The sequence below is a fragment of the Ctenopharyngodon idella genome, chromosome 1, assembly GCF_019924925.1.
Source record: "Ctenopharyngodon idella isolate HZGC_01 chromosome 1, HZGC01, whole genome shotgun sequence".
NCBI lineage: Eukaryota > Metazoa > Chordata > Actinopteri > Cypriniformes > Xenocyprididae > Ctenopharyngodon > Ctenopharyngodon idella.
Window position 1 is genome coordinate 37288122 of NC_067220.1, and position 17496 is coordinate 37305617.

The 17496-nt window shown below is 33.9% G+C and overlaps 1 protein-coding gene across 1 annotated transcript in view; it reads right to left on the reverse strand.

Moving 5' to 3' along the window:
• Positions 1 to 17124, reverse strand: part of LOC127521514 (transmembrane protease serine 3) — a 31367-nt gene extending 14243 nt beyond the window's left edge. The window contains exons 1-5 of the mRNA XM_051910820.1: positions 15882 to 17124; positions 14326 to 14629; positions 14011 to 14133; positions 12920 to 13039; positions 12542 to 12665 (exon numbers count right to left, since the gene is read on the reverse strand). Of these exons, the coding sequence (XP_051766780.1) occupies positions 12542 to 12665; positions 12920 to 13039; positions 14011 to 14133; positions 14326 to 14629; positions 15882 to 15953 (743 nt within the window). The 5' untranslated portion in view covers positions 15954 to 17124. The remainder of the gene's footprint in view (positions 1 to 12541; positions 12666 to 12919; positions 13040 to 14010; positions 14134 to 14325; positions 14630 to 15881) is intronic.
• Between the last annotated feature and the right edge of the window lie 372 nt (positions 17125 to 17496).

Here is a 17496-nt window from a genome sequence, read left to right on the forward strand (position 1 = left end):
ACGACCGTCTTTGAGATCTTGTAAACAAATAAAACCGACTGTAATTGAAATCTCGTAAAGGAACAAAACGACCGTCTTTGAGATCTTGTAACCGAATAAAACTGACCGTCATTGAAATCTTCTAACCGAATAAAACCAACCGTCATTGAAATCTTGTAACTGAATAAAACCGATCGTTATTGAAACTCATAACGGAACAAAACCAACTGTCATTAAAACCTTCTAAAAGAACAAAACATACTGTATTGAAATCTCATAACCGAACAAAACTGACCATCATTGAGATCTCGTAACTGAACAAAACCGGCCATCACAGAAATCACGTAACCGACTAAATGTGACTGACAACGAAAACTGACTTCATTGAAATCTCATAAAGGAATAAAACTTACCGTTATTGAGATCACGTGACTGAACAAAACCGTCCATCTCCGAAATCTTGTAACTGAATAAAACTGAATTAAAATCTCCTAAAAGAACAAAACATACTGTATTGAAATCTCATAAAGGAACAAAACCAATCATCACTGAGATCTTGTAACCAAATACAACTGACCGTCATTGAAAACTCATAACGGAACAAAACCAACTGTCATTAAAATCTCGTAAAGTACAAAACATACTGTATTGAATTCTCATTACCGAACAAAACTGACCGTCATTGAGATCTCAGACATCACAGTAATCTCATAACCGAATAAAACTGACTGACAAAGAAAACTGACTGTCATTGAAATCTCGTAAAGGAACAAAACTGACCATCATTGAGATCACGTGACTGAACAAAACCACCCATCTCTGAAATAAAACCAACCATCATTGAAATTTTATAACAGAAAAAAAACAACTGTCATAAAAGAACAAATACTGTATTGAAATCTTGTAACTGAACAAAACTAATTAATAAACTGTCAGTCATTGAAATCTTGTAACTGAACAAAACATACTGTACTGAAATCTCGTAACAGAACAAAACAGACCATCATTGAAATCTCGTAACAAAACCAACTGTCATTAAAATCTCATAAAAAAATTAATACTGTATTGAAATCTCGCAACTGAACAAAACTGACTGACAACGAAAACCGACTGTAATTGAAATCTCGGAAAGGAACAAAACGACCGTCTTTGAGATCTTGTAAACAAATAAAACCGACCGTCATTGAAATCTTCTAACTGAATAAAACCAACCGTCATTGAAATCTCGTAAAGGAACAAAACTTACCTTCATTGAGATCTTGTAACTGAACAAAACCGGCCATCACAGAAATCTCGTAACCAAATAAAACTGACTGACAAGGAAAACTGACTGTCATTAAAAACTCATAAAGGAATAAATCTTACCGTCATTGAGATCACGTAACTGAACAAATCAGGCCGTCTCCAAAATCTCGTAACCGAATAAAACCATCATTGAAATCTCGTAATAGAACAAAGCTGACCATCATTGAAATCTTGTAACAGAACAAAACTGACTGTCATTAAAATCTCATAAAAGAACAAATACTGTATAGAAATCTCGTAACCGAATAAAACTGGCTGACAACGAAAATCGACTGTCATTGAAATCTTGTAAAGGAATAAAACTGACTGACAACGAAAACCGTCTGTCATTGAAATTTCGTAAAGGAACAAAACTTATCGTCATTGAGATCACGTGACTGAACAAAACCAACTGTCATTAAAATGTGATAAAAGAACAAATATTGTATTGAAATCTTGTAATTGAACAAAAACTAATTGACAACGAAAACCAACTTTAATTGAAATCTCGTAAAGGAACAAATCCGACCCTCACTGAGATCTTGTAACTGAACAAAACCGCCCGTCACAGAAATCTCGTAACCGAATAAAACAGACTGACAACGAAAACCGACTGTCATTGAAATCTTGTAAAGGAACAAATCTGACCATCATTGAGATCTTGTAACCGAATAAAACCGACCGTCATTGAAACTCGTAACAGAACAAAACCAACTGTCATTAAAACCTTCTAAAAGAAATCTCGTAACCGAATAAAACTAACTGACAACGAAAACCAACTTTAATTGAAATCTCGTAAAGTAACAAATCCGACCATCATTGAGATCTTGTAACCGAATAAAACCGACCGTCATTGAAATCTTGTAACCAAATAAAACCGACCGTCATTGAAATCTTGTAACTGAATAAAACCGACCGTTATTGAAACTCGTAACGGAACAAAACCAACTGTCATTAAAATCTTGTAAAAGAACAAATACGGTATTGAAATATCATAACTGAACAAAACTGACTGACAACAAAAACCGACAGTCATTAAAATCTCATAAAGGAGCAAAACCGATCACCATTGAGATCCTGTAAACGAACAAAACTGACCGTCATTGATATCTCGTAACTGAATAAAACATATTGTATTAAAATCTCGTAAAGGAACAAAACTGACCATCACTGAGATCTCATAACTGAATAAAACCGGCCATCACAGAAATCTCGTAACAGAACAAAACTGACTGTCATTAAAATCTCATAAAAGAACAAATACTGTATTGAAATCTTGTAACCAAATAAAACTGACTGACAACGAAAATCGACTGTCATTGAAATCTCATTAAAGGAATAAAACTGACTGACAATGAAAACCGTCTGTCATTAAAATCTCGTAAAGGAACAAAACTTACCGTCGTTGACATCACGTGACTGAACAAAACCAACTGTCATTAAAATTTCATAAAAGAACAATTACTGTAGTGAAATCTTGTAATTGAGCAAAACTAACTGACAGCAAAAAACAATTTTAATTGAAATCTCGTAAAGGAGCAAATCCGACCCTCACTGAGATCTTGTAACTGAACAAAACCGGCCATCACAGAAATCTCGTAACCGAATAAAACTGATTGACAACGAAAACTGACTGCCATTGAAATCTCGTAAAGGAACAAATCCGACCATCATTGAAATCTTGTAACCCAAAAAAACGACCGTCATTGAAATCTTGTAACCGAATAAAACCGACTGTCATTGAAACACGTAATGGAACAAAACCAACTGTCATTAAAACCTTGTAAAATAACAAAACATACTGTATTGAAATCTCATAACTGAATAATACCGACCGTCATTGAGATCTCGTAACGGAACAAAACCGTCCATCATTGAAATCTCGTAACGGAACAAAACCAACTGTCATTAAAATCTTGTAAAAGAACAAATACTGTATTGAAATCTCATAACTGAACAAAACTGACTGACAACAAAAACCGACAGTCATTAAAATCTCGTAAAGGAGCAAAACCGATCGCCATTGAGATCCTGTAAACGAACAAAACTGACCGTCATTGATATCTCGTACCTGAATAAAACATATTGTATTGAAAACTCATAACGGAACAAAACATCTGTCATTAAAACCTTGTAAAAGAACAAAACATACTGTATTGAAACCTCGTAAAGGAACAAAACTGATCGTCATTGAGATCTCGTAACTGAACAAGACCGGCCGTCACAGAAATCTCGTAACTGAATAAAACCGACCGTCACTGAAATCTTGTAACTGGACAAAACCGTCCATCATTGAAATCTCGTAACATAAAACCAACTGTCATTAAAATCTCATAAAAACAAACAAATGCTGTATTGAAATCTCGTAACCGAATAAAACCGACCGTCATTGAAATCTCCTAAAGGAACAAATCCGACCGTCATTGAAATCTTCTAACCTAATAAAACTGACCGTCATTGAAAACTCGTAACGGAACAAAACCAACTGTCATTAAAATCTCGTAAAAGAACAAATACTGTATTGAAATCTCATAACTGAACAAAACTGACGGACAACGAAAACCGACTGTCATTGAAATCTCGTAAAGGAGCAAAACCGATCACCATTGAGATCTTGTAAACTAACAAAACTGACCGTCATTGATATCTCGTAACTGACTAAATGTGACAAACAACGAAAACTGACTGTCATTGAAATCTCATGAAGGAATAAAACTTACCGTCATTGAGATCACGTGACTAAACAAAACCATCCGTCTCCGAAATTTCATAACTGACTAAAACCGAGAGTCATTGAAAACACATAACGGAACAAAACCAACCGTTATTAAAATCTTGTAAAAGAACATAATATACTGTACTGAAATCTCAAAACAAAACTGACTGTCATTGAGATTTTGTAACTAAACAAGACCGGCCATCACAGAAATCTCGCAACTGAATAAAACTGACCGTCATTGAAAACTCGTAACGGAACAAATACTGTATTGAAATCTCATAACTGAACAAAGCTGACTGACAACGAAAACCGACAGTCATTAAAATCTCGTAAAGGAGCAAAACCGATCACCGTTGAGATCCTGTAAACGAACAAAACTGACCATCACTGATATCTCATACCTGAATAAAACATATTGTATTGAAATCTCGTAATGGAACAAAACTGACCATCATTGAGAAAACTGGCCATCACAGAAATCACGTAACCAACTAAATGTGACTGACAACGAAAACTGACTGTCATTGAAATCTCATAAAGAAATAAAACTTACCTTCATTGAGATCACGTGACTGAACAAAACCGTCCGTCTCCGAAATCTCGTAACTGAATAAAACCGACAGTCACTGAAAACTTGTAACAGAACAAAACCGACTGTCATTAAAATCTCATAAAAGAACAAAACATACTGTATTGAGATTTCATAAAAAAACAAATACTGTATTGAAATTTCAAAACTGAACAAAACCGACCATCATTGAGATCTTGTAAAGGAACAAAACCAATCATCACTGAGATCTTGTAACCGAATAAAACCGACCGTCATTGAAAACTCATAAAGAAACAAAACCAACTGTCATTAAAATCTCGTAAAGTGCAAAACATACTGTATTGAATTCTCATTACTGAACAAAACTGACCGTCATTGAGATCTCGGCTGTCACAGAAATCTCATAACTGAATAAAACTGACTGACAACGAAAACCGATTGTCATTGAAATCTTGTAAAGGAACAAAACTTACCATCATTGAGATCACGTAACTGAACAAATCCACCCATATCCGAAATCTCGTAACCGAATAAAATTGACAGTCATTGAAATCTTGTAACTGAACAAAGCCGACCATCATTGAATTTTTGTAACGTAACAAAACCAACTGTCATAAAAATCTCATAAAAGGACATACTGTATTGAAATCTTGTAACTGAACAAAACTGACTGATAACAAAAACTGTCTGTCATTGAAATCTTGTAAAGAAACAAATCTGACCGTCATTGAGATCTTGTAACCAAATAAAACCGACTATCAAAACTGTAAAAACTCGTAACAGAACAAAACATACTGTTTTGAAATCTCGGAAAGGAACAAAACTGACAGTTATTGAGATTTTGTAACAGAAGAAAACCGGCCAACTCCGAAATCTCGTAACCGAATAAAATTGACCGTCATTGAAATCTCGTAACTGAATAAATTTGACTGACAAAGAAAACTGACTGTCATTGAAATCTCATAAAGGAATAAAACTTACCGTCATTGAGATCACGTGAACAAAACCATCCATCTCTGAAATCTCATAACTGAATAAAACTGACAATCATTAAAAAAATCTTAACAGAACAAAACCAACTGTTATTAAAATCTTGTAAAAGAACAAAACATACTGTATTGAAATCTTGTAAAAAAACAAAGCTGACCCTCATTGAGATCTCGTAACCGAACAAAACCGCCCGTCATTGAAAACTCATAAACGAACAAAACCAACTTTCATTAAAATCTTGTAAAAGAACACAACATACTTTATTGAGATCTCGTAACTGAACAAAACTGTCCATCATTGATATCTTGTAACAGAACAAAACCAACTCTCATTAAAATCTCATAAAAAAAAATACTGTATTGAAATCTCATAACTGAACAAAACCGACCGTCATTGAGATCTTGTAACCAAATAAAACTGACCATCATTGAAATCTAGTAAAGGTACAAAACTAACTGTCATTAAAATCTTGTAAAAGAACAAATACTGTATTGAAATCTCGTAACTGAACAAAACTGACTGACAACAAAAACTGACTGTCATTAAAATCTCGTAAAGGAGCAAAACCGATCACCATTGAGATCTTGTAAATGAACAAAACTGACCGTCACTGATATCTCGTAACTGAATAAAACATATTGTATTAAAATCTCGTAAAGGAACAAAACTGACCATAATTGAGATCTCGTAACTGAACAAAACCGGCCGTCACAGAAATCTTGTAAGCGACTAAATGTGACTGACAACGAAAACTGACTTCATTGAAATCTCATAAAGGAATAAAACTTACCGTCATTGAGATCACGTGACTGAACAAAACCGTCCATCTCTGAAATTTTTTAATGGAATAAAACCAACTGTCATTAAAATCTCTTTAAAAAAAAAAAACAAATATTGTTTTGAAATCTCCAAACTGAACAAAACCGACTGTCATTGAGATCGTGTAAAGAAACAAAACTGATCCTCATTGAGATCTTTTAACCGAATAAAACCGATTGTCATTGAAAACTTGTAACGGAACAAAACCAACTGCCATTAAAATCTCGTAAAGTACAAAACGTACTGTTTTGAGTTCTCATTACTGTACAAAACTGACCGTTATTGAGATCACAGAAATCACATAACCAAATAAAACTGACTGACAGCGAAAACCGACTGTCATTGAAATCTCGTAAAGGAATAAAAGTTACCATCATTGAGATCATGTGACTGAACAAAACCGCCCATCTCCGAAATCTCGTAACCAAATAAAACCGACAGTCGTTGAAATCTTGTAACTGAACAAAACTGACCATCATTGAAATTTTGTAACAGAACAAACCCAGCTGTCGTTAAAATCTCATAAAAGAACATACACTGTATTGAAGTCTTGCAATTGAACGAAAATGACAGATAACAAAAACCAACTGTCATTTAAATCTCGTAAAGGGACAAATCCAACCGTCACTGAGATCTTGTAACCGAATAAACCCGACTGTCATTGAAAACTCGTAACAGAACAAAACCAACTGTCATTAAAATCTTGTAAAAGAACAAAACATACTGTTTTGAAATCTCGGAAAGGAACAAAACTGACAGTTATTGAAATCTCGTAACTGAATAAATGTGACTGACAACGAAAACTGACTGTCATTGAAATATCATAAAGGAATAAAACTTACCGTCATTGAGATCACGTGACTGAACAAAACCGTCCGTCTCTGAAATCTCATAACTGAATAAAACTGACAGTCATTGAAAACTCGTAACGGAACAAAACCAACCGTTATTAAGATCTCGTAAAAGAACAAAACATACTGTATTGAAATCTCATAACTGAACAAAACTGGCTGTCACAGAAATCTCATAACCGAATAAAACCGACCATCATTGAAATCTCGTAATGGAACAAAACTGACCATCATTGCGATCTCGTAAATGAACAAAACCGGGCATCACAGAAATCATGTAACCGACTAAATGTGACTGTATGCAGTATGTTTTGTTCTTTTACAAGATTTTAATGACAGTTGAATTTTAATGAAATCTCGTAAAGGAACAAAACTTACCATCATTGAGATCACGTGACTGAACAAAACCACCCATCTCCAAAATCTCGTAACTGAACAAAACCCACCATCATAGAAATCTTGTAACAGAACAAAACCAACTGTAATTAAAATCTTGATGAGGAACAAAGCTGATCTTCATTCAAATCGTGTTAGGGAACAAAACCGAAGTGGTTTTGAAATCTCGTAATGGAAAAAAATGTCCGTTATTGAAATCTTGTGAAGGGACAAAATGGACTGTCATTGAAATCTCATAACCAAAAAAAAAAAAAACATCCATTATTGAAATCTCATAACTCAGCAAAACCCAGAGGTGTGAAGTCCAGGGGTTAGAGAGTAAAAGTCCTGCCATATGTTTATTCCACCCACACAGCAAAAACTCCAGTGTTAAAGTTAATGAGATAATTAAGTGATTAATTGGGTGATGACTGACCATTATTGAAGATACCTGATGTTAACAAGCAGAATCACCAAAGCAGAAAATCACAATTTTTAAGTCACCATCAAAGAGATCAGGGTTTGCGTTAGTTGGGCCGTTGACCCTTGACTTTTCAATATTAGATTTTGTTGTAGCTGAGTTATAATAGTAAGACAAGCAAAGAGAAGAGATGATCAAGTGGTGTTAGTTATGTTTTCACAAAATTATTTGACCTGAATCACCAAACTCATTTAGATTCCAATCTCTGAGTTAAATTTACATTATTGATTATAGCAGTCATTTAGAGACAAAGACATCCAGAATCAGCCTGTGAATCTCAACAGTGGTGACCATCAAAAAGCATGTTGCAGTGCATTCTGGGTGCCACCAATCAAAATTCATCCATGGCTCCCATCATGCATTGCTGCATGAATAAATTATGAGCTGAATAGTAATTTCCTTTATTCTCACTATTTTATTTTTTGCTGTTTTTATGTGACTTTTTAGTAGCTTGTTTTCTAATGTTCAGAGTTGATCTGTTTATTATGTTGAAATCTCATAAACCAGCAAAAACTGACCGTCATTGAGATCTCGTAACTAAACAAAACCGACCGTCATTGAGATCTCCTAACTAAACAAAACCGGCCGTCATTGAAATCTCATAACTAAATAAAACTGACTGTTATTGAAAACTCGTAATGGAACAAAACCGACCATCATTGAAATTTCGTAACGTAACAAAAGCGTCTGTCTTTGAAATCTCACAGAAAAAAAAAGGAACAAAACAGACCGTCATTGAAAACTCGTAACGGAACAAAACTGACCATCATTAAAATCTTGTTAAGGAACAAAGACGACTGTTGTTAAAATCTTATTAGAGAACAAAACCAAGTGACATTGAAATCTTCATTATTTAAATCTCGCAAAGGAACAAAACTGACCGTCATTGAAAACTGATAATCATTAAAATCATATCTGAACAAATGAAAATTTGTTTCACTCAAAATCTCAAAATCTTGTAAAAGAACAAAACCGACCATCTTTAAAATTTTGCAAAGGAACAAAATCAACTGTCATTAAAATCTCTTTAGGGAACAAAACCGAGTGGCATTGAATTCTCATAATGGAAAAAAACAGCCATTATTGAAATCTCATAAAGGATCAAAAATCGACCGTCACTGAAATCTCATAACCCAGCAAAACCGACCATGATTGAAATCTCATGACCTAACAAAACCGACCGTCATTGAGATCTTGCAACAGAACAAAATCGACCGTTACTGAAATCTCGTAACAAAACTGACTGTCTTTGAAATTTTGTAAAAGAACAAAGAAACAAAACCGTCTGTGTTTGAAATCTTAGAACAGAACAAAACCGACTGACACTGAAAACCTACCGTCATTGAGATCTCGTAACCAAACAAAACCAACTGTCATTAAAATCTCGTTAAGTAACAAAGATGATCGTCATTAAAATCTTGTTAGGAAACAAAGCCAAGTGGCAATGAAATCTTGTAATGGAAAAAAACGGCCATTATTTAAATCTTGTAAAGAAACAAAATTGACTGTCATTGAAATCTTAGAATGGAACAAAACCAACCGTCATTGAAATTTCGTAACCCAGCAAAGCCGACCTTAACTGAAATCTAGTAAAAAGAACAAAACATACTGTATTGAGCTCTTGTAACTGAACAAATGAAAATTTGACTGACTGACAACGAAAACCGAATGTCATTGAAATCTTGTAAAGGAACAAAACCAACTGTAATTTAAATCTCGCAAAGGATCAAAAACTGAAATTTCTTAACGAAACAAAACCGACCGTCGTTGAAATCTTGTAACTGAACAAAGCTAGCTATTTGCTTTTAATCTTTGCTGTGGTTTTTGTTCTGTCTTTTAGTAGCTTTATGTGATATATCCAGGTTTGATCTGATTGTCTGAATATTTTGCTGTCACCATTTTTGAGATTCATATGCTGATTGCTTATTTCTGTGTTTGTCATTGTAGTCTATTGTTTTCTGCTCATGATTTTTATCTTCAAACTTCTGATTTCTGCAAAACAGTGTGATGTCATGTTGCAGTAAAACCGTTCAAAATTTTGATGTATTAATAACACAACAAAATTACTACACTCAAATGACATCAGTGATTCTGACAAAATCATCATCTGATCTTATTTCAGCTTTGTTTTGTTACTGCAAATGTGCTTGGCAAACACACTGTCACAGCAGCAAGAGAAAACAAACATACAAGTTAAGAGCCCAACTAATGGAAACACCAATCACCATTATGGTGACTTCAACTGAAACAAACATGAGCATTAAACTTCTGTAGATGAATGATAGAAATAAAGTCAATCTGGTTAGTAATATGTGAAGCTGTAATGCTGTTTGGGGAGTTGTTTAATCCTCCTCTGCTGAGATCTGGAGAGATTTAATGTCTTCTTTTATCTTCAGTTGATTTCATCTAAGGCTGTGACTGAAGTCAGTTATAGCTCTTGTGTTTCTGTTTGTCTCTTTTTTCTGTTCTCTTCTTTCCTTTAGTGATTCTGCTTGTTAACAGGCTTGTTAATGCTAAGATGATTCTATAAATAAGATATAAAGATTTGGCTCAGATCTGACAAACAGGAGCGATCCGCCTAAGTGCCATCATTCCACGCCACATGTGGCCCAGATCATCATACCACGCGTGGCAGATGTAGGCCCAATCTGGGCCAGCACAAAGTTCCTATCTGAGACCTGAAAAATAAGGTGGATATAAACTCACTGAAATACCCTTAGAAAAAAGTGCTATCTCTCTTTTCCTCTCAATTTCATACTTATTTACTTTCATTCATAAGATGTTACTTCTGAAAAAATTAAATCAGCTGACTTTAGCTGATGCTGATTAGCTCGCTTACTACGGAGACATGGCCTGAGGGACTGTAATCAATCATTATTTTTGGCCAAAACAGCTACTAAATTCATGAGCCAAGATGCATAATAAAGACAGTGATGCCAAACAAAAAGAACAGACCTCTAAAATTAAAATATAGACAGGAGACTGTAGGTGTTAAATGTAACATCTTGACCTAGTTGAGGTGAAACAGCGTTTGCAGTGATGTTTTTTTTTTCTTCTTTCATTTAATGGCAGACTGATTTTAATTGGATTAACTATGCAGGTAATGAGGCCACCGGGAACAGAGGCACGTTATTATTCATAGACACCCACACAAGAAAGAAAACACACACACACACAAACACAGAAGGTATCACCATATTTCTGTTTAAAAAGGGGAAATCCCTGCTTTGCTATGGAAAATGAATTGTCCATAATAGCCGACATGGGAGATGATAATGATGGTTGTTAGTTAACAGAAATGAAGAAAATATTAGCAAACCCAAGACATGAAATGTTACTAAGATTACTGTCCCGATCTTTCACAACTGTCCCACTGAGTAAGACACTGATGGCTGTTACTGTAATTGGCACAATTAAAAACACAGAATGAAAAGTTATTCCCTATTACTCGATGCCCACTAGGGGGCCTTAGCAAACTTCGAAGGAGACTACAAGATGACTTGGTAACACTTTATAATAAGGTCTCATTTGTTAACATTAGTTAATGAATTAACTAACATGAACTAACAATGAGCAATGTATTTCTTACAACATTCATTAATCTTTGTTAATGTTAGTTAATAGAAATAGAGTTCATTGTTTGCTCATGTTAGTTTACAGTGCATCAACTAATGTTAACAAATAATTTACAACTTTTGATTTTAAAAATGTATTATTAAATGTTGAAATGAACATCAAATAAGAATAATAAATGCTGTAGACGTATTGTTCATTGTTAGTTCATATTAACTAATGTAGCTAACTAATGTTAACAAATGAAACCTTATTGTAAAATGTTACAGATGACTTAAAATAATTAAAAATATAGAACAAAGCAAGTTTTAGATCAAGGTATTTCCTTTTTTTAATTTTAAGAACCAAGAGTTTCCATGGTCTTGGAAAACCTGGATATATACATTTTTACAATTTTAAAAGTGTGATTTCTACACCTGGTAATTAATAAAAATTGTAAACTTAAAAATCAGAAAGATGCCATGGAATTTTTTAATGAATATAATTTATGTAAATATATAATAAATATATAGTTTATAGTTATCCAAGCTATGAAATATTTTATTGGATGGAAATTCTGAGTAAAAATATTTTTAAAAAATCCTTATCCTTAATCCTTATCCAGTAAATCACAAAAAATGAGAAAAGTCACATAAATTCTTTGGTCAAAAAGAATGGAAACCCTGAAGAACATTGAGCTCTTGAAACGAAATTTAAATGCATGGAATTTTAACTTCATTAAATAGGAATTTAAATAATTTTTTGTCAAATTTAATTTATTTTAAATAAATAGTTATAGTTATAGTTGTTTTAGTTCAATTTAATCTATTGACAAGTTTCTGTAAATAAAGTTTGAAAACAAGCAACTTTGTCATTACAGCAGAAATACAAGAGCCCCGACACAATTTAATTAGAAGGATTCATTGAAATTCTCTTTGTACCTGTTGTATCCCAGTTGTCTGCAGGCTAAGGAGCCCAGCTGAGAATCCCAGCCTTCAGAGCACACAGTCCCCCATGAGCCCCAGCTGAACACCTGCAGCACAGAGCTTCTGCCACTCACACGCACTGAGACAGAGAGAGAGATGTGACTCAGTTAAGACATGCACACTTCACATTCTGGGGTCCAGTTTTAATGATTTTGTAAGATCTGCTTATAGATGGGCTGATGACAAAACTGGTGTGGAAAGTTGATTGATTTTTGTTCTTTGGAATAGCATGAATCATTCACAATAACACCATTAATGTGTATCAAAACAATACATAGGGTGAATTTTGATTTTGTGCTTAAAGTCAGGAAGAGTCAGACAGGCTCAACCCACCACAGTTGAGTTCATCTTCTCCATTTCCACAGTCCTCAACTCCGTCACACACAGCTTTTCTGCTGATACACCGAACTGACGACATGCAGTGAAACTTTCCTGAGCAACTCTCCAGACCCACTAGAGAAAAAGAGACTGCTTTCAAAATGCATGATGGTCACAGATACAAACACACACTCCTTTCTAAGAGAACTTAAAACAACCATCTGTTAGCAGTGACCTATTGCCATAGGTGGAGCTCATTAAACATTTACAGTTCCCACTGCTCAAGATGAGTTTCATTAGTAAGGAAGACACTAACTCACCTTCACACACACACTTTCAAGTCATGGTGGAGAATTTCCTTTAACTTCTATTGACTATGTACTATATACAATTTAAAATAACTGCTTTCTATTTGAAAATATTTTAAAAAGTAACTTATTCCTATGCAAAGCTAATTTTCAGCATTATTACTTCAGAAATCATTCTAATATGCTGCTCAAGAAACATTTCTTATTATTATCAATGTTGAAAACAGTTGTGCTGCTTAATATTCTTGTGGAAACTGTGATACTTTTTTTTTTCAGGATTTTTTGATGAATAGAAAGTTCAAAAGAACATAATTTATTTGAAATAGAAATCTTTTGTAAAATTATAAATGTTTTTACTGTCGCTTTTGATCAATTTAATGCATCCTTGCTGAATAAATGTAGTTTGTCATTACTTTACGGAAAAAAATACCCCGAAGTTTTGAAGGTAATTTATGACAGTTGTAAAGGTGAACATTGATTTAAAAAAAAAAAATCTTGAGCAGCAAATCAGCATATTAGAATGATTTCTGAAGGATCATGTGACACTGAAGACTGGAGTAATGATGCTGAAAATTCAGCTTTGCATCACAGAAATAAATCACATTTTAAAATATATGCAAATAGAAAACAGTTATTTTAAACTGTAATAACATTTCACAATATTACTGTTTTTACTGTATTTTTGATCAAATAAATGCAGCCTTGGTGAGCATAAGATACTTCTTTCAAAAACATTAAAAAAATCTTATGTTGGGGAAAATTTTGTCCCTTAATTATAAAAAAAAAAAATACTCTCACCTCCCAAACCTATTCCTAGACACAGAATCAAAGCTATAAGCAAGCCCAAGATGATAAGCAGAGCCAGGAATCTGCGAGACACATACGGCCAACACAAAGATTTCAAGTTTGACAGGTGCTCTCCTGAAAGAGAGAGAGAGAGAGATGAGTGGATAAAATCAGTCTGCTAAAGGCCACTGCTGCCAGCTGAGTAAGACTGATTAGATCACTTTTAACACCTCGAGTAGCTGAGGTGGCCATGTAAACCAGACACCGAAGCCATTCCAATTTGACTTACACAATGTGACACACCAACAAAGCGAGAAGCTTACTTACCATCCAAGAAGGGCTGGACCTTTATGATGGGCACACCTGGGCTGGGTGGGATCTGAATGTTATGCACTTTATACACAGGTAGTGGAGCTGACGCCACAGTAGGCAACTCAACAGGGACGTGGGGATCCTGCGAGCCCGGGTCATAGAAGTGAATCGAATGGCTGTTTTGACTGCTGAAGGAGCTCACGTTGAAAGTGGTGGGGGTCTCGACAATGGGAAGGTCCTCTTCTGTGACAGAAACCAGCTCAAGAGCTCCAGATTCAGTGCCATCCTCGACCAGATCCTGAGACAGTTGGTGAGAAGACTGACAAAAAAAAAACACTTTTTTTAAAAAAATTTTTTTTTATGTTTTTGAAAGAAGTCGCTAATGCTCACTAAGGCTGCATTTATGTGATTTAAAAATATAGTAAAAACAGTGAAATATTATTACAATTGAAAATAACTATTTTATATTTTGGTATATTTTAAAATGTAATTTATTCCTGTGATGCAAAGCTGAATTTTCAGCATCATTACTCCAGTCTTCAGTGTTACATGATCCTTCAGAAATCACTCTAATATGCTGATTTTGGTGCTCAATTATTAAAAAGGTTCTTCTTATTATTAATGTTGAAAACAGTTTTGCTGCTTAATATTTTTTAAAGGCCATGATACTTTTTTTTTCCTTTTTCTTTTTGGATGAATAGATAGTTCAATAAACAGCATTTTTTTTTTTGGAAACAGAAAACTTTATACATTTCTTTAGTCCTTGTTGATTTTTTTTTCTTTTTAGTTTAAAATACCTATCCCAAACTTTTGAATGGTATCGTGTCATTGTTTCCACAAAAATATGAGGCAACACAACCGTTTTCAACATTGATAATAATCAGAAATGTTTCTTGAGCATCAAATCATCATATTAGAATGATTTCTGAAGGATGCTGAAAATTTAGCTTTGATCACAGGAATAAATTATATTTTAAAATATATTCAAGTAGAAAACAGTTATTTTAAAATGTAATAATATTTAAGATTTTATTGTACAAATAAATGCAGCCTTGCTGAGCATAAGAGACTATAAAATGTCTAGGTGTTCGGAGATTGTAATAAAAGAATTTTTTTTAGCATATTATAAAAATAAGCAGTGAGGCTGTTTTGTTTTGAAATATTAGTAATAAATGTCCAACAAAAAAAATGTTTAGTGTAAGTAACCTGCAGGAAGCCATTTTGTTGTTACAAGAAAAAAAAAACACCTTTAGATCTTTTAGTTTTTTAATTTAAATATAATAATAATAATATTAATAATAATATATTTTTTAATTCTACCGGACCAAAAAAAAATTGTTGAAAGCTTTACACCATGAATACACTTGCAAGTACAATTAAGTTGTACACACAAGTGTATTCATGGTGTAATGACAAAAAAAGAGCATGATGGCTAGAGTGACACCAGAGAGTATGAGGCAGCTGATGTGATAGACCCACCTTGTCAACCTTGATATAATTTAAAAGTGTCTGAAACACAAGGACACCAGCAAACACTCGGACATGAAATACTGCTCGTCATGCTTCCTTACCCTCTCCTCTCTGCTTCCTCCCTCTGAAACCGGCCGCTCCGTCTCTCCTGTGGTCTGGGAATAAGAAGCCATGACTCTGCTCTCATCCTCTCATCTTGGATGAATGAGGCAAATGAGAGACGACAGTGAAAAAGTGACGTTGTGAATGGGAATCCAAGGCCCTCTGTCTGTTTAATCCTTGTTAGAAAGAATGAAGAATGAAATATTCCAAGTGACTCCAATTCCAAGTGACCGCCTGTGAAATTAGCTTTGGAGAAATTGAGAAATGAAGGGGCTAATTTGAAGGTGACTAACTAGAGAGTTAGAGACCTGTCCTTCTGAGTGACTTCATATCTTATTCTTCTCTCTCTCTCTCTCTCTCTCTGCCACACCTTCTCTTGAGCACAAAGTGACACCTGAGCAGGTGTGCAGCAGCGTTTTGTCGTGTCACTACAGCTGTGGATCAGGTAATGTTGGACTGGCTTGGCTTCTGAGGTCCAGTTACACTAGAAGGTCAGGCAGGAGCACCAAGCACGAAAAGGTCATCAGTCTTTAGGCTGTTCCCTAATTGAACACTATACCTCTAGGAGTCGGACCCATAAGTATATTCATTAAGCACATTGTGGTTTCTAGACAGATGCTATTTGTTTTCATAGAAATTCATTAAAATGCAATTCAAAAACCTATTTTATTATGAACATATTTTCAATTTCTGAAATTTTATTTTGATATTTTTGTGGGGCTCAGATATTGTAATAATGAGAATTATAGTCTTGTTAAAAGACTAAAATTTTTAAAAAAAAAAATGGTGAACAAATACCCACGATTATGTTCATTAAGGACATTGGAGTTTCTAAATAGATGCTCTTTTCCATTACAAAACATTAAATGCAAAAACCTCTGTTATGATCATTTCTGGGGGAAAAAATAAATATATTTTTGTTGGGCTTAAAGTAAAAAGTGTCTTGCTGTTGAGATTGTAATAAATGAAAAAAATGGTGGGAAAAAAACCCCACATAATTATATTCATTAAGGAGTTTTTCCCCCATAAAAATGCATGCAATTCAAAAACCTCTTTTATGATGAAAATATTTTCAAATGCTTTTTAAATTTCTGATATTAAAGTAAAAAGAAATCTGCCTGGAGATTGTAATAAAAGAAAAAAACGTCTTGCTAAAAGACTTGTAAAAAAAAAAAAAAAAGTGAACATTTTCAATTTCTGAAAATTCATTTGGATGTTTTTGGTGAGGCTTAAAGTAAAAAAAAAAAGGGGGGGGGGGGGGGTGTAGCTATGTTGTTGTTTAGCATAATCTATTATTGTTTAGCATATTATAAAAAAAAAACAATGTTTTGTAAGAAACATGCAGGAAGCCATTTTGTTGTTACAAGAAACCAACGCAGACAAAACGTCCTTTAGTCTTTAATTAAAAATAAATAAATAAATAAATAAATAAATATATATAAATATATATATATATACATATAATCCTTTGCTCTTAACATGAAAAGGCATAAATAGAAGAACATGATATTTAAAAAAATTCTACTAGGAAAAAATGTTTGAAAGCTGTAATTAAAGGTGCATTCAAGGTGTAATGAAATGTTTTAGTATTTTTTTAACTTCATGGTCATCAAA